The 20,063-nt window shown below is 65.1% G+C and overlaps 2 protein-coding genes across 4 annotated transcripts; one reads left to right on the forward strand and one right to left on the reverse strand.

The window, feature by feature from the left end:
• Positions 1–528: 528 nt before the first annotated feature.
• BCKDHA (branched chain keto acid dehydrogenase E1 subunit alpha) lies at positions 529–6,985 on the forward strand. Its single transcript, XM_024216344.3, has 8 exons — positions 529–1,775; positions 2,745–2,831; positions 3,562–3,670; positions 3,988–4,149; positions 4,687–4,893; positions 5,446–5,587; positions 5,665–5,836; positions 6,249–6,985. Exons 1-8 carry the CDS (start codon positions 1,551–1,553, stop codon positions 6,417–6,419), a joined length of 1,275 nt encoding a protein of 424 aa, XP_024072112.1. The 5' UTR covers positions 529–1,550; the 3' UTR covers positions 6,420–6,985.
• Positions 6,986–7,754: 769 nt separating this feature from the next.
• On the reverse strand, positions 7,755–16,382 carry B3GNT8 (UDP-GlcNAc:betaGal beta-1,3-N-acetylglucosaminyltransferase 8). Of its 3 annotated transcripts, none has more exons than XM_024216345.2 (3): positions 16,342–16,382; positions 10,313–10,408; positions 7,755–9,192 (listed from the first exon to the last, which is right to left on the reverse strand). In XM_024216345.2, the coding sequence occupies exon 3, from the start codon at positions 9,169–9,171 to the stop codon at positions 7,960–7,962; it is 1,212 nt and encodes a 403-aa protein (XP_024072113.1). In that variant the 5' UTR covers positions 9,172–9,192; positions 10,313–10,408; positions 16,342–16,382; the 3' UTR covers positions 7,755–7,959. The 3 variants fall into 3 exon arrangements, with proteins under 3 accessions (XP_024072113.1, XP_024072115.1, XP_024072116.1); XM_024216347.2 differs by lacking the exon at positions 16,342–16,382 and adding an exon at positions 14,184–14,263; XM_024216348.2 differs by lacking the exons at positions 10,313–10,408; positions 16,342–16,382 and adding an exon at positions 9,587–10,131.
• Between the last annotated feature and the right edge of the window lie 3,681 nt (positions 16,383–20,063).

Below are 20,063 nucleotides of genomic sequence, written 5' to 3' on the forward strand. Positions count from 1 at the left end.
CAGGACGCCTGGGTTCCCTGGGCCAGCCGGGCTGGGAGCAGAGGAGTCAAACTGGGATTCCCGGGGCCGCTCCCAGCCCTGTCCCCAACGCGCCGCGCGCCCGGTGCCTCAGTTTCCCCCTTCCAGACAGCAGGGCTCGTGGGACCTGTGGGGAGGGGGACGTGAGGAATTCACCCCGCGCTGTAATCCCTAGAAGGGGCTCGCGGCGTCATTCCTCGCGGCGGGGTCTGGGTCTTCGTGGCTGTGCCGCGCGCTGGGGGCTGACCCCCGCCTCGCCGCGCTGGGTCCCGCTTTGCACTAAGGTGGAGGGCGCTGGGGCGAGTTGTGCGTTCTGGATACAGCTCAGGTCTTTGTGCCCGGGGCAGCGAGCGGGCTCCCCTCGCGAGAGGGGACACAGAAGGGAGGTTTGGTACTTAGGGGTGGGCTTAGTTGTGGGGTTTCAAAACACCCAGCTGACTTTTCCTTTAGCCAAAAGCGGAAATGTACTGGGGGGCGGGAGGGGGATGTCGACGGGGCAGGTTACGTTTTCCTGGGGGTTTGCTCGGCCCTGACTGGCCCATCCTGGGGGGCGTGAGGGAAGTGGGCCCGAAGCCCGTGTCAGACGCTAGCTTTCCGTTGGCAATGGCGTGTTGATAGCGGAGACAAGGGGGGTGAGGGAATACCTTTTATGGGCTCAACTTCTGGTGGGGGAGAGGCGTTTTCCGAGCGCCCCGGGGCCCAGCCCTGCCAAGGAGCTCTGTGCGGCTCCGGAGCTCGGCGCTCTCACCCCCCGGAGTTGGTCCCGTAACAGCTCGTTGTACCTTTACGCGTATTTACTTTGGGCCGTTTTTCTCCCCCCCGGGGCGCTTTCTGGTCACGCTCTCGCAGACGGGTGCTGACAGCTGGCGCCAGTGGGCCGGATTTACATGTCAGTCCTCGCTTCTCGTGGCCTTGAACTAACATAAACAAGGACATGGTGTTTGTTCAGTCCAACCTGCCCCTAGCCCCGGATCTCAGCGCAAAACAAATTCAATCAGCTGTTAAAACAGGGCACTGGGACCTAGCGAAGAGAACAAAAATCCCCAGGCCTCCTAGAACAACCTTGTCATGCTCCCCGCCTACCACGGACCCGCCTCAGAGTCGCGTGTGGCCAAAGTGAAGGGCGCCCCAAATCGATTCATGGAGGAAACTTAAAAAAAGCTGCAGGATTCGTAGACGGGCCGGCTACCACCCTCTCCTCGGCTTCCTTAGGCCTTAGCTAGCTGGGCAAGGGGCAGCCGTGTCGTTAATATCCATTTGATTACGCCCATGGTGTGTGCATGCAGCGGTTTTAGATTTACTAAGCTTATAAACTCGGGGACAGGGACGGTCTTTGTTCTGCGCTTGTGCAGCACCTGGCGCCTGTGGGGCCGGCCCACGACTGGGGCTCTCCGGTGCTGCTGCAATACAAAGAATAAATCAATCGTTTAAGAAGCCCTGAGCGCACCCAGCCCGGCGACACGTCCCTACACGCGCGGGGCCCGCTGGCTAGGTGTCACTCCCATGGTGCTGCGTGGACACGTGGGGGAGACATGTCTGAGGGCGATGCTCTCCCGCCTCACCTGTGTCCTGTCCCCCAGCGCGTACTCCGGCAGCAGCAGTTCACCTCCCTGGAGGAGAAGCCGCAGTTTCCCGGAGCCTCGGCCGACTTTGTGGACAAGCTGGATTTTATCCAGCCCAACGTGATCTCGGGGATCCCCATCTACCGAGTCATGGACCGGCAGGGGCAGATCATCAACCCGGATGAAGATCCCCAGGTGAGCGCGAGACGCTGGCAGGATCGGGGGGTCCCATCTCCTCCACCCCGCCCGTGCAGGATGGTCCCCTGGGCTGTCCCTCACAGCTGGGCACACGGCAGGGCAGGATGCACCTAGTCTGTCCCCCAGTGTCGTGTTAAAACACTGCTCTCCTTCCCCTGTTCCCCTGCATTTCACCCCATTGCTTCCCACCCCTCGCTACCGCCCTGCGTGGGGCTGGACCCTGGAACCTCTGCTGGTTGTTACCATGACCCCTTGTGATGGAGCCACACACCAGAGCAGCGCCTCCTGCTGGCCATTTCAGGGATTAGTTCTCTCTCCTCCTCTGGCCGTGTCACCAGGGGGGACACCAGGGCCCACCCACTACTCCGGGTCCTGGCCCAGGGACCCTGTAGCTAGCAGCCTCCTGCTACCTCTCCTTAACTTCTCCACCAGAGCTGCTTCAGTTCTCCGCAGCCCCAGCACCTTCGCCCTCCTCTCCGGGCCTCCAGCCAGGAGCTCCCTCTTGTTCCCCTGGTCCCTGCCAGCTACCGCTCTGGCCAAGGCGCTACCTCCCTGCAGCTGCTAGGCACACAGTCCCCTCTCCTCCGGCTCCCTGCAGGGACTGCCCCTGCTGCCCTGCCCCTCCTTTTTATGTCAGCCTGCTGGGCCCTGATTGGCTGCTCCCCGAAGCCTTTCTCTGATTGGCTGCTCCCTGCGCGACTTCCCTAGGCTGTTTTAACCCCTTCCCTGCCAGCCTGGGGTAAACCCCACATCCCGCCCCCCAATCTACCTGGCTGGCGTGGCCGTGGTAACCGAGCGCCTGACCCAGGGGCCCGAACCGTCGCAGCTTCTCCCAGGCATGGGCTGTTCTAGGCTCCATCGCCGAGTCGGGATCTCCAGTATGGGAGACGCAGCCCCCAGCCCGTCACCGTTGCTGGGTGTGGCAGGCCCGGCGCTGACCCGGCTCCTCGCCCTCTCCCGCCGCAGCTCTCGCAGGAGCAGGTGCTGAAGTTCTACAAGACCATGACGCTGCTCAACACGATGGACCGGATCCTGTACGAGTCGCAGAGGCAGGTGTGTCGGCTGGGGGGCTGCGCGTGCTGGGGGGGGCTGGGACGGCAGAGGAGGCCAAGGGAAGGACCCCGGCGGCTCTGACCCAGTCTCCCGTCCGACGCTCCTGGTAACACACGCCAGAGTCGCCTTTCTCACAGCTGCGTCGCGTTGCCGAATCCTCCAGTGTGTGGCACCTGTAGCCCCCCCTGCTTGTCGGCGGTCCCCAGCCAGCCAGGCCCCAACCTGGAGTCGGCCTTTCTCGCCCTCCGACGTGAGGTGCTCTGCACTTGTCTGCCTCGGCGTCCGTCCATCGTGGGATTAGCTCGCGGCAGCGTTAATTTACCACAGCACAGGGCTGGGAGCCAGGACTCCTGGGTTCTCTCCCCGGCTCTGGGAGGGGAGTGGGGTCTAGTGGTTAAAGCAGGGGGGGCTGGGAGCCAGGACTCCTGGGTTCTCTCCCCAGCTCTGGGAGGGAAGTGGGGGCTGGTGGGTTAGAGTAGGGGGCTGGGAGCCAGGACTCCTGGGTTCTATCCCCAGCTCTGGGAGGGAAGTGGGGTCAAGTGGTTAGAGCAGGGGGGGCTGGGAGCCAGGACTCCTGGGTTCTAGTCCTGTCTCTGCTGCTGACTCTGTGCCCCCGCTCAAGGCACTTCCCTGCTCCGTGCCTGTTTCCCCCACACTGATGAGGACTGTGGCCCGTGCCCACCCCTCGCACTGCACCCCCACGGTTACTAATGCCCTGTTCCTTTGCCAGGGCAGGATCTCCTTCTACATGACGAACTACGGGGAGGAGGGGACGCACGTGGGCAGCGCCGCGGCGCTGGATGACACAGACCTGGTGTTCGGGCAGTACCGGGAAGCAGGTGACGGCGAATCAGCCTGGGTTTAACGCCCCTCGTCCCAGCCGCCCTCCCTGCCAGTGCGCCCAGCCAGCGGGGCGGGGCTGTTCCAGGCAGTGGTCACTAGGGGGCGGCGTAAAGCAGCCTCACGGCCATGCCAGCAGGGGAGCACCCGGCCACCTCCCACCTTGGTCCTGGGACGCCGGGCTAAAACTGATTTCCAGCCCCTCCCTCGTTGGGCAGGCGCTCTGATGCCGGGGTGGGGGACCCAGGCTGGCTGCACCGGGGATGCCCCCGACCCTGCCTCCCTGCTCAACCCGGCTGCGGTTCTCTCGGCCCAGGCGTGCTGATGTACCGGGGTTACCCCCTGGACCTCTTCATGGCCCAGTGTTACGGCAACGCCAGCGACACCGGCAAAGGGCGCCAGATGCCGGTGCACTACGGCTGCAGAGACCGGCACTTCGTCACCATCTCGTCCCCGCTGGCCACGCAGATCCCCCAAGGTGAGGCCCTCATGGGCCGCTGGGGCTCTGAACCCCTCGAGTGCCCCACAGGCCGTCGGACGGCAGCCACCTCCCAAAGGGGCTGGGGGGAAATCCTGACCCACAGCCCCCTGCCAGCCCAGCCCTGCCCCCCCCAGCCCTGCCGGTGCCCCTCACTCCCGACCTGCAGCCCCTGTTAGCCTGGCCCTGGGCTCCCCCCAGCCCTGCCAGTGCCCCTCACTCCCGACCCGCAGCCCCTCACTCCCGACCTACAGCCCCTGCTAGCCCAGCCCTGGGCTCCCCCCCCCAGATCTGTACTGCCCCGTGTTGCATGGCTGACACTCCTCAGCCTGACCCCGTAGCCTACTCCCCGGGCTCCCCCCCAACCCCTTGGTGCCCGTTAATCCCAATCCGCAGCCCCCAAGCCTCACGACAGGGCCCGGAGGCAGAGCCCTGCCCCCCTGCTGGCCGGGGGCAAGGGAGGCTCTGGGCCAGTCTCCCCGGCACCCTGCTAGGGAGCCTGCATTAACCCCTCCCCCCGCCGCTCTGTGCCCACAGCCGTGGGGGCCGCCTACGCCTTCAAGCGGGACAACGCCAGCCGGGCCGTGATCTGCTACTTCGGGGAGGGCGCGGCCAGCGAGGGCGACGCCCACGCTGGCTTCAACTTCGCCGCCACCCTGGAGTGCCCCATCCTCTTCTTCTGCCGCAACAACGGCTACGCCATCTCCACGCCCACCTCGGAGCAGTACCGGGGCGACGGCATCGGTGCGGGGCCGGGGGGCGGCAGTGGGGCAAGAGGGGAGTTGGGGGTCACAGATCCAGTCCGGCACCCCTTGCCAGCCACCCACCAGCCTGCTGTGACTCATCCCAGGCTCTGGGGGTCCCCAGGCGCACACTTGGGGTGCAGACCAGTCGCCCACCCTCCCATGAGAGCCGGAATCCGCTGTCCGGCTGCCCAGCCCTGGGACGCGACCCCTTCCCACTCCTCTGTCCGCCCCTCTGCCCCCCGTTGGGAAGCCAGGCCGCGCTCAGCCCGGCAGAGCCGCCCCATAGCCCCCTGCAGTACCCCTTGCTCACTCACCGTTCGGGGGGGTCCTGGGCTCCCCAGCATGGGTCAGCTCCTCCCTTCTCCCCTCCTGGACTCAGCTCACTAGCAGGGTGACCCCCCGCCCCGTTCTCAGGCGATGCCAGGGCAGTGAGAGAGAGAGCCGGGGGGGGTCCCCCTGCAGTACGCAGAGTCCCCCACTCCGCACGGCTGGGGCAGGGGGGCTGGCCCCGGGGCTCAGTGCGTGACCGGCAGCATCTCTCTGCCCCCAGCGGCCCGCGGCCCCGGCTACGGGATCATGTCCATCCGCGTGGACGGGAACGACGTCTTCGCCGTGTACAACGCCACGCGGGAGGCCCGGCGCCGGGCCATCGCCGAGAACCAGCCCTTCCTCATCGAGGCCATGACCTACAGGTGGGGCGGGGCCACGGGGCGGGGGGGCACCCAACCAGCAGGGCGGGGCTCACGCCTTGATCCTCCTCCTCCCCCAGGATTGGGCACCACAGCACGAGTGATGACAGCTCGGCCTATCGCTCGGTGGACGAGGTGAACTACTGGGACAAGCAGGACCACCCCATCTCCCGCCTGCGCCACCACATGCTGGGCCGGGGCTGGTGGGACGAGGAGCAGGAGAAGAGCTGGAGGAAGAAATCCCGCAAGAGGGTGAGTGAGGGGGGTCCGTCCCCCCCGGGCTGCCCAGGGGGCTCGGCCGGCACCCGGTGTGAGGGGGCTGCCCCACCAGGGCTGGGGAGAGCGACTCCACTCTGGGAGTTAAGAAGAGGGGCAGGCTGGGGACCAGGACTCCTGGGTTCTCTCCTGGCTCCGGGAGGGGGCGGGGCCCAGTGGGTGGAGCAGGGGGGCTGGGAGCCAGGGCAGAGCAGGGGAGTGGGGCCCAGGGAGGCTGGGAGCCAGGGCAGAGCAGGGGGGTGGGGCCCAGTGGGCGGAGCAGGGCACATGAGAGCCAGGACTCCTGGGTCCTGCCTGGCTCTGGGTGGGGCGGGGCCCAGTGGGCAAAGCAGGGGGCGGGGCCCAGGGGCGGGGCAGGGCGCTGGCTAACGCTGCCTCCCCCCGCCAGGTGATGGAGGCCTTCGAGCAGGCGGAGCGGAAGCTGAAGCCCAGCCCGCAGCACCTGTTCTCGGACGTGTACTGCGAGATGCCCCCGCAGCTGCAGAAGCAGCAGGAGGCGCTGGCACGGCACCTCCGGCTCTACGGGGAGCATTACCCCCTGGAGCACTTCGAGAAGTGAGGTCCCCGCGGGGGGGGGGCAGCCCGCTCACCCCGCCCCTCCCTGCGCCCGGGACCTGCCTCAGTTTCCCTTGGCCGCGCCAGGCCGGGGGCGGGATCCCCGGGTGTGAGCAAGTCCAGTGGGGGGCCACGGTCACTGGGGCAGCGGGCCTGGCCCCCGGGGGAATTCCTAGCTCAGAGCCCCCCCCAGGCGTAGATGTGCCTGGGCTCGTGGCTACCCCGTCTCTGGGCTCTCCTGGCCTCCCGCAGGCCGGCGGGTCCCCTCGCTGCCCTGCCTGCGGCCTCCCCAGCCCAGAGTCGGGGTGCCCGGGTCAGGGAGGGCAGGCTGGGGGGTAGGGGGTGGACGGGCGCCGGGGCTGCTTGTCCCTGTAGCCGGGGGAGCTGCCCCAGGCAGGGGCAGGGAGCCGCTTCGCTGCAGGGGGTGGGCACAGCTCGGCTGCAGCCGGGAGACGGCCGTGTGCCCCCCCGCGCTTGGCGCCGGATGCTGTGGGATCCGGGGGGGTCAGGCTATTTTACTGCAATCTCCTAACTCAGCCTCTGGGTTGGCTTTCTAGGCTCCGGTGAGTGGTGGTGGGGCGGGGGTTGAACCGGCGAGTCAGCCGGGCGGAGCCGCTCCCTGGCCGGGCAGCCCCCAAGCACTGTTACACGTAGGATAGTCGGGGGCTGCTCTGGGAGGGGCAGCGCCCGTCGTGCTGTTACATGGCGGGGGGGGGGGGGGGGGGGGCAACCCCGGCCGGGGGGCCGGGGGGCCGGGGGGCGGGGCGGGGCGGGGTGGGGGGGGTCAATAAACTTTCTATGTGCTAACTGCTCCGCGTCTCCGCGTCCCTTGTACCCCCTCCCCGGGTCCCAGCCGGCCTCAGCCTCTGCCCGCAGCCCTGGCCTCAGGCTGGTGGGGGAGTTCCCGACCCCCCAACCGGCCCCGAGGAGTCTCCAGTCCTGGCCGGGGTTAGCAGGCGGTTCAGGGTGGGACACGGGGGGCAGGTCGCTGGGGTTACAGGTGGCAGGAGCCCTCGGCTGTGCCTCCCAGGGGGGAGCGTCTCCTGCCGGCACCAGGGGGGGGAGTGTAGCCGAGCCCAGCCTGGCGCTGCGACGCCCGGCTGCCCACTCGCAGGGGCGCCCTGGGCCGAGGGTCCCGGCCCCCCGAGCGGCATTGGGGGTTACGGGGCCAGCACGGGGCATCCTGGGCCGGCTGGTTAGAGGCTGCGCTGGCCTCGGCGAGATCCACAGCCAGGTCTGCTACACTCAGTGGCTGGCCAGGGTGGGGACAGACGGGGAATTGCACAGAGCGCCTCGATTCGCACCCATGCCAAGCAGCGAGACGAGTCCTGCCAGGCACTCTTTAATGGCCCGTCCGGGAACGACAGGGCAGTGCCCCCCGCCCCCGGGTGCACACAGCTCCCGCCCAGTTCCATGGCCCAGCGCCTGCCTCGCTGCTGGGGGGCCGGGGAAACACAACGGGAGGGAATTTGCGGTTCTGGCGGCAGAGAGCCGAGCCCATGTTTCCGCTTGGCCCGTTCTTGGCCAGCTCAGCCTCCCCCCGGTCAGCATTTCAGCTGGGGGTCATGCAGCTGCCGCCACAGCCGCACAGTCTGCTGGGGGCTGCGCCGATGCACCAGGAGCAGCTGGCGGTGCGCGCAGGGGTCGGCCCGGTCTTTCTCGGCGATGTCGAAGGTCTGGAACTCGGGGTGGGCCTCGGCCCGCACCCCCAGCGCCTGGAAACACAGCCCGGTGTAGACGTCGTCGATGGGGTAGAAGGCCAGGTGCTGGGCCACCAGGAAGAGGGCCGGGGCCAGGCGGCCCGAGAAGATGTAGCCGCCCCCGCCGGCGTAGGCCGGGTACGGCCCGGCGTAGAAGGACTCGGGGATGTAGTACTTGCTGGTGGCCTGGCGGAAGGGGGAGGCGTTGGCCATGACCTGCCCGGTGTAGAGTGTCTGGGCCCGGCGCCCGGTCAGCGGCCCCAGGAAGGCCAGCACCCGCGGCGTGTTGATGAAGACGTCGTCGTCGCCCTTGAGCACGAAGCGGGCGTCAGGGCAGTGCGCCAGCGCCCAGCCCAGGAAGAGGAAATCCTTGAGGGTCAGGTTGAAGAACGTGTCCTCGAAGTCCCACACCAGGACGTCGCCGTAGGCCCGGCTCTCGTAGGCGATCAGGTGCCGCAGGTCAGGCTGGTGCTGCCCGCGGGCCGCGCCCATCAGGAAGAGGGTGCGCACCGGCTGCCCCCCAGGCTCCCCCTCCCGGCCCCAGGTCTCCCGCACGGCCTGGCGGGCGGCGAAGTTGCCTGGCACGGATTTGATAGCCAGCAGCAGGAAGGTCCGGTTGCCGGCACACTTGCGGGGCTGGTTCACCAGCAGCGGGAAGCTGCGGCACTCGGCGTGCAGCACGAAGCGCTGGTGCTGCTCCGGGTACGAGGCGAAGTCCCTGATGGCGGCCGCCGCGGCCAGCCCGTCCCCGCAGCCCCACGTGCCGTTGGCCGGGCCCCCCTCCAGCGCCCGGAAGAGCCCATGCTGCTGGCGGTTCCAGTAGGCGTCCGCCTCGGGCACGCTGCCGCGCAGCCGCCGCAGCGAGGCGTTGAGACGGAGCAGCAGCCCCACCGGGTCGTCCCCCAGCGGCTCGGCCAGCAGGAGGGGGGTGGTGGCCCAGGCGGGCTCAGGGTGGGGCAGGCCCTTGGGCTGATCCAAGCTCCAGTCAATGTAGGCCTTCAGGGCCAGCAGCGTCAGCAGGGCCAAGGCCACTGTCAGCAGCTTGGTCCCCTTCATGGTCGTCCGCCATCACGGAGCCTGCAAGGGAGGAGGAGGGTTTCATGTTTGTATTTTGTATCATTTAGACTGAAGGATAAAGACTAAGGAGATCATCACGTAGCCCGTGTCAAACGTGTGGCTGTGATATCTGTGATTCTCCTGGCAGCCACCCTTTCTGAACGGCCGAATGGGCCATTGGGAGAGATGCATCAGCCAGAATCTCTCTGTGCAGGGCTGCCCAGAGGATTCAGGGGGCCCGGCGTAAAGCAATTTTGGGGGCCCCTTCCGTTAAAAAAAGTTGCAATACTATAGAATACTATATTCTCGTGGGGGCCCCTGTGGGGCTCGGGGCCTGGGGCAAATTGCCCCACTTGCCCACCCCTCTGGGCGGCCCTGTCTCTGTGTCTGGGCTGATTTCAAGGCAGTGACAGACCTGGGAGGGTCACCCCTTTGCTGTAGGTTTAGCATGTTAAAATAAGTCAAAAAAGGCCCGGATTGTTGTTCGTCTGCATTGCAACTTGATGTTCCGGTTCAAAAGGCTCCGTGTGAACGAATTCTGGTTTGTGTGCGACTGAGGAACGGGTGTTGAGAGAGAAGCGTGAAGGCCGTCGCTATCAGAGGAGGGCAGGCTGACGACTCTAAAGATGAGATGGGGACAAGAGAGCTGTGGTCAAACCCAGCCTGGGGTAACTCCCTGAGGGACTCGATGGAAGAACCAGATAAAGGCTGAGAAGGACAATTTCAGAAAACAAGCCCTCGTCAAACAACAATTGATCACAGCAGGACGCTGCAAAACTCATTGGTCCCGATGAAGGAAAATCACTATGTAAACGGGGCCTTGCCAGGAAACTTCATCCTGCCAAGACTTCCCCGGAGCATCGTGTCGCGACCGACGGAGCCCGGCTCCTCCCTACCCATGATCAACCGAGCTGGCCACGAGATTGATCCGGACTCTGGACTGGTAACTAGAACATCGACTGGCGGGAGTGTGTGTGTGTGTGTTGTGATTAAATGCATATGCTAATTGTTGTATCTCCAGTAAACGCGGCGTGTTGCCTTTTCCCCTGAGAAAGATCCTGTGTGCGTCTTATAAGCATATCAGCCCCGCCGAGAGGGGGTGGTTAGGAAACAGGGCTCGGAAGACGGTTGGGTCTCTCACCTGCATGAACGCGCTCAGTTCCCACGGGCAACGGGACTCTTCCTAGCTTTGTGACGTGCGGCCACGTTCCACCCCAGAGCTGGCTGCATCTCGATGCTGTGGAGACAGCCACAGGAACAAAAGATTATAAACATTTGTGGAGGAACCTGCCCGGCCCCAGGGCGGGAGGAGCTGGGCAGGCCGGGGCTGATGCGGAAGGAGCGGCCGAGGAACGGGCAGAGGAGGACTAGTCCGTGGTGCTCTCACGGCCCTGGGCTGAGCTGTGGGCATTGGAGCACAGGGCGGTTCCCTTTAGAAGCCAGGCAGCTGCTCCTCACACTCGGCTTTGCATCACCACCAGCTCCAGGCTTTGCTCATCTCCACGACTGGGAGCTGGGACAGTGGCGGCATTTAACTGGGGCGCGAGAGTCCCCCTGGTCCGTGCCTTCCACTTGGCCAATCCCCCCCCCCCTCGGCTCAGTCCCCTGCCGCCTGCCTCCCCTCCCAGCCCCCGGATGTCCCCTGCTCCCCAGGGCACACTGGGCGGGAGAGGGATGTTCCTTCCGGCCCTGAAGCAGGAGATCTGACTGCCTGGATAGGCTGGAGCACCGCACAGGTTAGCGAACACAATTCCTTGTAGCCCGAACAAGCCTCACACGTAAAAGATTCTGTATTGAGACGCAACACGCTCGTGTCACCGCTAAAAGGGCCTTTTTCTAGGCGGTTACTTCACGTTCATGGAGAAGGTGAAATGGGGCGAAACACACCCGGAAACCGTATTTAATACAGACCCCTCCCCTGAAATCCTAGGCCAGACTCCATAGCCACGCCGATTAGAACAGCCCAGGGGGTCGGGACCCCTCAGGGGGTCGCGAGGTTATTACGTGGGGGGTCGCGAGCTGCCAGCCTCCACCCCAAGCCCCGCTTCGCCTCCAGCGTTTCTAATGGTGTTAAAAATATTAAAAGAATGGTTTTCGTTTACAAGGGGGGGGTCGCACTCAGAGGCTCGCCGGGGGAAGGGGTCACCGGTACACAAGTTTGAGACCCACTGCACTAGGATAAGCACCGTGTGGCGGGTTCCCGAGTTGCTCGCACGGTGCATCCGTACAACTTACGGAGCCGGCTGGAAACCGAGGTGGAGGGACAGTCAGTGGAGCCCATCAGAAAGCAGGCCCTGATTCAGTTTAACCCATCTGGGAGACCAGACGCACCCAAAGAAATGGGAACCGTATTCGATTCTTGACCCGGATTATAGTTGTTGGGATTCCCCCCACCCCCTTCCCAAGAGCTCAGCTTGACTCCAGCCGGTCCCTGGGGGGCTCTTTATCTGACATCCAGCCACACTGCGCTGAGCTGCTCAGACTCAGACGCAGTGGGGTGGGTGCGGGGAACATCCCAGCCCCAAAGAACCCCAGAAACTCGCTTTTACACCCCGCATTGCCTGGCCGAGCCGGCGCATCAGCCCTTTTACGGTTGGCTTGGGGCTGTAGCAGGGAGCAAGCCCTGGCCACGCACTGTCTGTGATTCAACTTCCTCTTTGCCTCATCTCTATTTTCGTAACTGGCAGTCTCCCGTGTTATCTAGGTCCTAGTCAGCCACTCCCTGGGTGGTTTCCTTCTCCGAGCGGCCGCGGCCGTCGTCTTTCGAGCCTCCTGACGTATTTACATCTTTTCTTTAGCACAAAAGTCCAGTTTCCAACCCACTGATTCATTGACCTCCCAATTCCTAGCGCCCAAGGGATGAGCCGCCCCCCGTGTTAATGACTCACCTCGGGCCAGGCCTTAGCTACAAACAGCCCAGCGTTGCCCTGACCCATATATGGCCTTTCGGGTTCCCATGACTAAGCATCCAGCGTTAACATTTCCATCACTTCTTTCTTAACCCTTCCTCTACGTCAACACAGCCGGACCGCACAGACCCGGCAAAGCAACCTCCCTGCAAAGGCCCCCCGAGCCCCCGCTTTGCAGCATCCCGCGGCGCGCGAGCCCCATTTGGCTCGCACGTGAAAGTGCCCAATAGCCGACCTGTGGTTCTCGCCTTCGCTGCTCGGCTAAATCCCGGCCTTTAGCCTAACTCTGCCCACAATCACAGCAAGCTGAATAACCCTTTGCCTTGTGTTCGCAAGCTTCCCCCCTGCACGTGCCCAGCTTACGCGCGGATACCGGCACCTGCCCCCTAGCGAGCCACAACGAGTGAGGCTGTCACTGCGTGATTAGAGAGGTTGAAGTGTTCTCCCACTGGTTTTTGAATGTTATGGTGCCCCTCTGCCATGTACATTGACCAAACTGGACAGTCTCTAGGCAGAAGAATAAATGGACACAAATCTGACATCAGGAATCATAACATTCAAAAACCAGTGGGAGAACACTTCAACCTCTCTAATCACTCAGTGACAGCCTTGAAGGTGTCAGTTTTGCAACAAAAAAGTTTCAAAAACACACTCCAAAGAGAGACTGCTGAACTCGAATTCATATGCAAATTAGACACAATTAACTTAGGTCTAAACAGAGACTGGGAATGGTTGGGTCATTACACTCATTGAAGTTTTTTCCCCCATGTTAAGTTCTCCTCACACCTTCTGTGGGTCATCTCGATTATCGCTTCAAAGTTTTTTCTTCTGCTGCTACTGATAGCTCATCTCAATGATTGGCCTCTTACAATTGGTATGCATCCTTCCACCTTTTCATGTTCCCTGTATGTATAAATATCTTCTGTCTGTGTGTTCCACTCTATGCATCCGAAGAAGTGGGCTGTAGCCCACGACAGCTTATGCTGAAATAAATGTGTTCATCTCTAAGGTGCCACAAGTCCTCCTGTTCTTTTTGCGGATACAGACTAATACGGCTGCTACTTTGAAACACACCGGATTGTAACGGGTCCAAGTTACTTGCACGGGGCTGTTTTCTGCTCTTACGCCTGGTCCTGGCCGGGGCGGAGACCGGGCACAAATCTGGAGTCGCGGCGCTGCAGGTGCGGGGCCAGAGTCCTCAACCGGGGGGCCGTGCCGCTGTGCGGCCACCGAGGAGCCAGCCCAGGGGAGTCGCGCTGCGTTTACGCTGGCGCTTGGCTCCCGCCCCGTGCTCAGGAGCCCCTTCCCCGAGGTCACCAGCCTCGCCTGTAAACGAGGAGTGTTGCCTTTTCCCCTGAGAAAGATCCCGGGTGCTTCTTATAAGCATGACAGCCCCACAGGGAGGGGGTGGTTAATGGAGGGGAAGGGCCTCAGTTTTCCCATCTGTACAAATGGGAGCGATGCTGCTGAGTCAGCATCCCCGGCCGTGCCGCCCCCACGTCGGCCCCTGGCCCAGCGCCTTCCACCCCCTGCCCAGGGACTGCGGCTCCGCCGGGACAGGAGGTTTGCACCGCATTGGCCACCCCTTCGCCTCCCCCACGGCGGGCACCTCACGGCAATTAGCAGCTTCGTCAAGGCAACGCCAGCGCCCGAGCGCCCGGCCCGGCCCCTCTCCTCCTGCGCACGTTACCCTGGCTCCTTTCCCCGGCTCCAGTTAGTCGGGCAGCGGGTCTTCCGGCTGCTCCTGGGACCAACAGGACAACCACGAAGCTTCCTGACCAGCGCGTAACCCCTGGGGGGCAGGTGCCTTGCAATGCAGCTGGGGCTGGGTTAGGCTGAGATGGGGGGGGGGGAGCGCTGAGGGATTCCTCCTGCTATCAGCCCTATGGAGCCCCCCCGGAGCGACTGGCAGCTGATTCCCCCTGGAGTCTCCAGGGACCGGGGGGGGACATGTTAACCGGGCTCCGGGCTTTGTTCTGATCCAGCGAACGACCAGGAGTCGGGGGGGGCAGGTCTTAGAGAAGGACACTGACCAGAGCCTTTGTGGAGATGGGGGCTGGGGTGGGGGGGGTCTCTGCTCAGTTTTCTCTCTCGTGTTTTTACCTTACGGATAAAATACGCTTGCTTAGGAAGAAGCAGGTGGTCGGTCACCAGTCACTCTGCGCTGGCTCTGGGGAGCCGGGAATACCGCACAGGCAGGGGGCTGGCCAGACAGACAGACACGGGTCTCCGCCCCGGCCAGGACCAGCCGCCCACGGGTGGGAGCCATCCCGGAGAAGAAATCCAGGTGCAATGGCCCTGAACTGGGTCAATCCATTCGCTCCATGGTACCTTGCGTGACTCAACGCAGGGTTTCCTTCCCGCCTGGGGCGGCCACTCCCCTCGCTGGGTTAGCGACGGCCCGAGGCTGGTCTCTGCAAAGAGACAATCCAAGCTCAACAGCCGGCCGCAAACGCCTGCCTGGGAGCTCCCTTCAGCCCCAGCAGCTCCCCGGGGAGCCAGGAGTTCAGTCTGGGGAGCAGGGAGTGGGGCAGGGGTCCCTTGGCCTCATCTCCGGAGAGCCAGCACCACATCACTGCCGAGGTCACAAATCCAAGTGGCTTTGGGATCCGCTTGTTCCCCGGCGGAGCACGGTCAAGCCAAGCTGGTGGGACCTGCTAGGCCAGAGAGAATCGGGTCGGGGAGAGCAGGGGCTACACGGTTCCTACGTGGATTTCCTGGCACATTCTGACCGGCGCCGAGCACAGAGACGGTGCCAGTGAATAACAACGGCCAGCCTGGGTCAGACCAAAGGTCCAGCTAGCCCAGTGCCAGGTGCCCCAGAGGGAATGAACAGAACAGGGAATCATCAAGCCATCCATCCCGTCGCCCATTCCCAGCTGCTGGCAAACCAAGGCTCGGGACACAATAATACAATGCCATGGACTCTGGGGAGGCAGTTTCCGTTCTTTGTTCCGGAATTGGCCTGGAGACAACCGACCCCCTAAGAAGTTGAGGCATAAACCCAGCGGCTAGACAGATCCTCAACACAACACTTTCTCCCTCCTCCTGTTTCTCAAACTCGGAACAAAAAAGTTTTCGGTGAAAATGTCCGATTGCACAAACAGCTGATGCTCTGCAGCCCGGCCTGGGGCAGAGAGACCAGCTGGTCTGTTGGCTAACTCCCCCGCCAGGACTTCCTCTCTGACCTCAGGCCGGTGCCCTGGGGACAGAGGCTGAAAGGGTTTTGGGCATCTCGTGGGGGCTACCAAGCAGCTAACCTGGGAGCTTTTGAAAATCTCACCTTAGAGAATCTGCCCTTTACTCTGCATGCGCCTCAGTGCCCCATCTGTACAATGGGCACAACAGCCCTGCCCCACCCCCCCGAGGGGCTGGGAGGGGAAATCCGTCAGACACGGCGGTGACGGGGCCATGTAACTACCACAGGCAGAATGGGAACCTCCCTCCACGCTGCTCGCCCTGCCCAGGGGTTCGGCCCCCTCTTTTCACCGACGCCCCCAAATCCCCCCTTTTCTGAATGGAACCATGGCTCAGGGGACTTGGCTGGATTTCTTCTGTCCCCCACCCCCTGATTCCTGTTTTACAGCCTTCCAGAGCCTGAATTTAATCCCCTGCCCAGGGGCACAAGCTGAGACCAGCCCCTCTCCCCAGGACCGCACAGGCCACCCCCAGGGCAGGTCAGAGCTCTGCCCGGGGCTAGGACACGGGCCATCAGAGCTCCTGTAGGAAACTGCCCCCCCCCAAATACCACCCCTGGGCTGAGGGGCACCGGCAGAGCTGGGGGGCTGTAGGGACGCTGATGCAGCCCTGGGGGTGCTGGGGAGCAGGTCTCAGCCCCCCCCCCCGGAGCAGGGCTAACCCAATCTGCCTGCTCAGCTGGGCGTGGGGGGGGGGGGATTCAAAGGGAAGCTTTGGGGTGTGTGTGGGGGTAGCTCCTCCCCCCAGCTCAAAGCAGCACCAGCCGTTGGCCGCAGCCCCCCCAAGGGCCCGGCCCGGGACAGGACCAGCCCGGCCCCATGCAAGCGCCAGGCCTGGGGGGGGGGGTCATTTCTGCCGGGAGCCCACGGAGAGGGGCCATGGTCGGGCCTCAGTTTCCCTCCGGGTGTCTCGATCGCTTCTCTCCTCTCCCCCCCGCGGCCCGGGCTGAGCCGCCCGCCCGGCTCCTCCCCAGGCCGGCGGCCCCCGAGCTCCCGCCCGGTCCATCCTCTTCCCGCCCCGCGATCGGGGGGCTGCGAGCCCCGGGCCCCCGCCCCGCTCTCACCTCCGGGCGATGCGGCGCCTCTCCCCGGCCCCCCACACTCGCTCGTGCCCGAATCCACCGGCTCGGCTCGGCTCGGAGGCGCCCCCAGGATCCGGGGTGTTTGTGCCGAGCCAGGCGAACCCGGGTCCCCCGGAGCTGGACCCGCCCGTGGGCAGGGAGCGGCCCAGCGAAGGGCCAGCCCCGAGCTCCCCGGGCGGCCCGGCCCCTGCCCACGCCCAGGGAAGGGGGCGGCTCCCAGCCACGCTCCCCGGAGCTGTTCGTCCCCCATCAAATATTCATGGGGCTGACGCGGCTCCGGGCGGGGCGGGGAGAGATGCGGGTCTGGCCACGCAGGGAGCCGGGAGTCTCCTCCGGGCCGGGGCTGGCGCGGCGCCCGTCCCCGTGGCGTCCGGGCGCTCCCGGGTCAAAGCAACGGCGAAGGTCCCGCCGGGTTCCTGCCCCCTGCCCCGCTCTCTTCTGGGGGGTCAAAACCCAGCCCGGGGCCTTGCCACAGCGCGCGGCGCAGGAGGAGGAGGAGGAGCCGCGCCCTGTGGGGAAACTGAGGCAGGGAGCGAGGCGCGGCCTTGCCAAGGCCTCGAGCAGAGGATGACAGAGCCCGGGCGGATTCCAGCGGCTGCGGGGGGCACCCAGGGCCCGGCCAGGGTCAAGCTGAACCAATTGGCCGCCGCCGAGCCCCCCCGCTACAAAGCGGCTCCTGCCCCGGCCCTGCCTGGCGCCCCGGGGCCACGTGCGATGGGCACCCACGGAGCAGGGCCAGGGGGACCCTGGGGAGCCAGATCCTGACGGCGGGGCCCAGGCACACGCCGATGTTTATTCTCACGCTGCAGCAGCTGCGAGAAGGGGGGGGAGTCCCGGCATTTACAACACACACACGGTTTCCGGCTTGCGCAACTTGTGGTGCAGAAGTTGGTGTCTCAACCGCCCCCCCTCCCCACCAGCCGGCGCGAGGTTCCCACCGCGGGGAGACACCCCCAGCCCGGGAGCTCTGCCCCCCCCCGCAGCCAGAACCCTGAACCCCCACCCCAGAGCCCTCCCAGCCCCTGGCCACCGGCCGAGCCCCCGACGGCTTCAGGGGCGAGGGGCAGCGTGGGGGAGGCTTAGCCCCCCCCCCAGCCTTTGATACCCCCCTCCCATGACACACACCCCCACGGCAGGCGGCCCAGAACCTGCCCTTTGCAAATCCCAGGGGGCCACAGCAGGAGAAACCGATGGGTCCAGGCTGGGGCCCACGGAGCAGCCCGGCCCGTCGCTCGCCCCCCGAGAGATCTCGTGTGGCCAGCGCCAGGGCGGGGGCAGACGGATGAACGCGGGGGCTGGGAGAACCCTCCCGTGGCGGCAGCGAGCGTCCACACCGCAGCCGTGCCGCCGAAGCGTGTGAAGCGGCGCCGAAGCCCTGAGGGGGAAGGGCTGTGAAATCTGGAGTAGGGACGTGTGACTTCCCCGAACACACCCGCCGGGGTCACCCGGGCCACGAACAGGCGGCAGGTTGAAAGCGAACCGAGGGACGGACTTTACCCGACAACCTGCGGAACTCCTCGCCAGGGGATGATGCGAGGTAGAACTGGGTTCAAAGAAGAACGAGATCAGTCCCTGGAGGGCAGGGCCATGAACGGCTCTTAGCCACGAGGGTCAGGGAGGCAGCCCCGTGCTCTTGGTGTCCCTAAGCCCCAGGCTGGACGTCAGGGGCCGGGTCACTGGTAACTGCCCGGTTCTGGTCATTCCCTCTGAAGCAGCCAGCGCCGGGCACGGTCAGAGACAGGACCCTGAGCCAGCTGGACCTGGGTCTGACCCAGCCTGTTCTCCAGCCCGTGAGGGCTTCAACTCCAGAGGGGGGGGGAGACTTCGGCCAAACACGCGTCCTGCCACAGGGGCCGCGGGGTGACCCAGCAGGTCCGACTGGCCGTACAGGCCAGGTGGGGACAACCTGGCGGCCCCTTCGCCCCAGGGGGGGGGAGGGAGGCAGCCGACATCCCGCAGGAAACCCCCCCCCCCTTCTTTCTAACACAGCCCGGCCCCCCACCGCCAAACCACCTGCCAAGGAAAGGAGAACGCGCTGGCCGGGGGCAGGCCGGGCTCCATCCTCCCCCAGCCGCAACCCCCCGGGCCCCAGCGTCGGGAGGGTTGGGAGCCGGGGGGCGAGTTACGAGGCCGGGGGCTGAGGCACCCGGGGGGGGCAGCGATCGCTCCCTGCCTGGGTCCCGGCCAGACAGGCGCCCGGAGGCGATAATGGGGCTTGAACCAGGAACCTGCTGCTAAAAATAAACAGCTCGTCAGCGCTTCCCCTCCGCAGGAGCCAGCGGTGTCTAGTTCTGCCTTGGCTGGGTAGGGGGGGCTGGGAGCCAGGACTCCTGGGTTCCAGCCCCAGCTCTGGGAAGGGAGTGGGGGCTAGTGGTTAGAGCAGGGGGGGCTGGGAGCCAGGACTCCTGGGTTCCATCCCCGGCTCTGGGAGGGGAGTGGGGGCTAGTGGTTAGAGCGGGGGGGCTGAGAGGCAGGACTCCTGGGTTCTATCCCCAGCTCTGGGAGGGGAGTGGGGGCTAGTGGTTAGAGCAGGGGGCTGAGAGCCAGGACTCCTGGGTTCTCTCCCCCGCTTGAGAATAGACTCACTCTAGGTCTATGAACAAATCACTCCTTGCTGGGCCCAGGGTGCTCACGCAGGGGCTGTGGTTGAGGCGTACTGGTGAGGCTCGGAGGCTCTGGGGTCGGGTGCCCCCAGACACCGTCACAGATCGAGCGACAGGACCGTGCCAGCCCCATTCCCCCGGGCGCGAGCTGCTTGACGCGCGCTCCAGGCTCCTCCACTCAAACCCCCAACCACCAGCTGCAAAAACGCTCAAGGACTTTCAGAACACCACCCCCCAAGCCTGCGCCAGGCTCGGCACCTGGGCCAGGCTCGGCACGCGGGCGCCAGGCACCCAGCAGGCAGCTCCCTTGGGCAGCTGACGCCCGAGACAAAAGCTAACAGGGAACAGAAGCTTTCCAGCAGCTAATGGGCTCCCTCGGGGGCAGAGACACACGGACAGATCATTCGTCACCCGCTGCGGCTGGCGCGCGGCCCGGCCACCTGGCAGGGGCAGGCGAGAGACGCTTCTCCCCCGGCGCCATCCTGCCGGTGGCACCGTGCCGGGCGACGGGCACCAGGGATCGGAGCCCTGGCTGGAGGGACAGGGAGGGGAAGTCAGAGCTGGTGTTGGACGTGCTTCGGAGCGAACATGGAGCTCTTCTTGGGGGCCCGTCCAGGGCGCCGGGAGGCTCCAAAGCGCCTCTCTCCCCCAGCGGAAGCGGGTGCAATAAAAGCTCTGACCTGTCCCACATCCTGGGACCCCCCCCCGGCCCTCGCGAGTCCCGCTGGCGGCTGGAGGAGGAATGCCAGGCAGGCCGGGGGCGGCGTTGGGCCAGGCCTGCGGGCGGGCGAGGGGGAGACGTGGGCGCAACAGGCTCCCACTAGGAATATTAACGCACATCCAGCTCTCCGCCCTCCCACCTCGCCCGCCCGCCCTCAAAGTGACCTGAAACAGGAAGGGGGTTGGGGCAGCTGTGGCTTCTTCCCGGGATGAAGATGGGGGGGGGGGGGGCGGGGGAGCTGTTTGTTTTACATTTCTTTCCTGCTGTTTCCTGCCCGGGGCGGCGTCGGGAACATGGTGCACGGTTGTGCTCAGAGAAGTTTCTCGGCCCAAAGCAAAAAATCTTCCCTTCTCCCAGGTCGCTTCGAGCCGTTCCAGGCT

This window comes from Terrapene carolina, unplaced genomic scaffold, assembly GCF_002925995.2.
Source record: "Terrapene carolina triunguis isolate 2854851 unplaced genomic scaffold, T_m_triunguis-2.0 Scaffold517, whole genome shotgun sequence".
NCBI lineage: Eukaryota > Metazoa > Chordata > Testudines > Emydidae > Terrapene > Terrapene triunguis.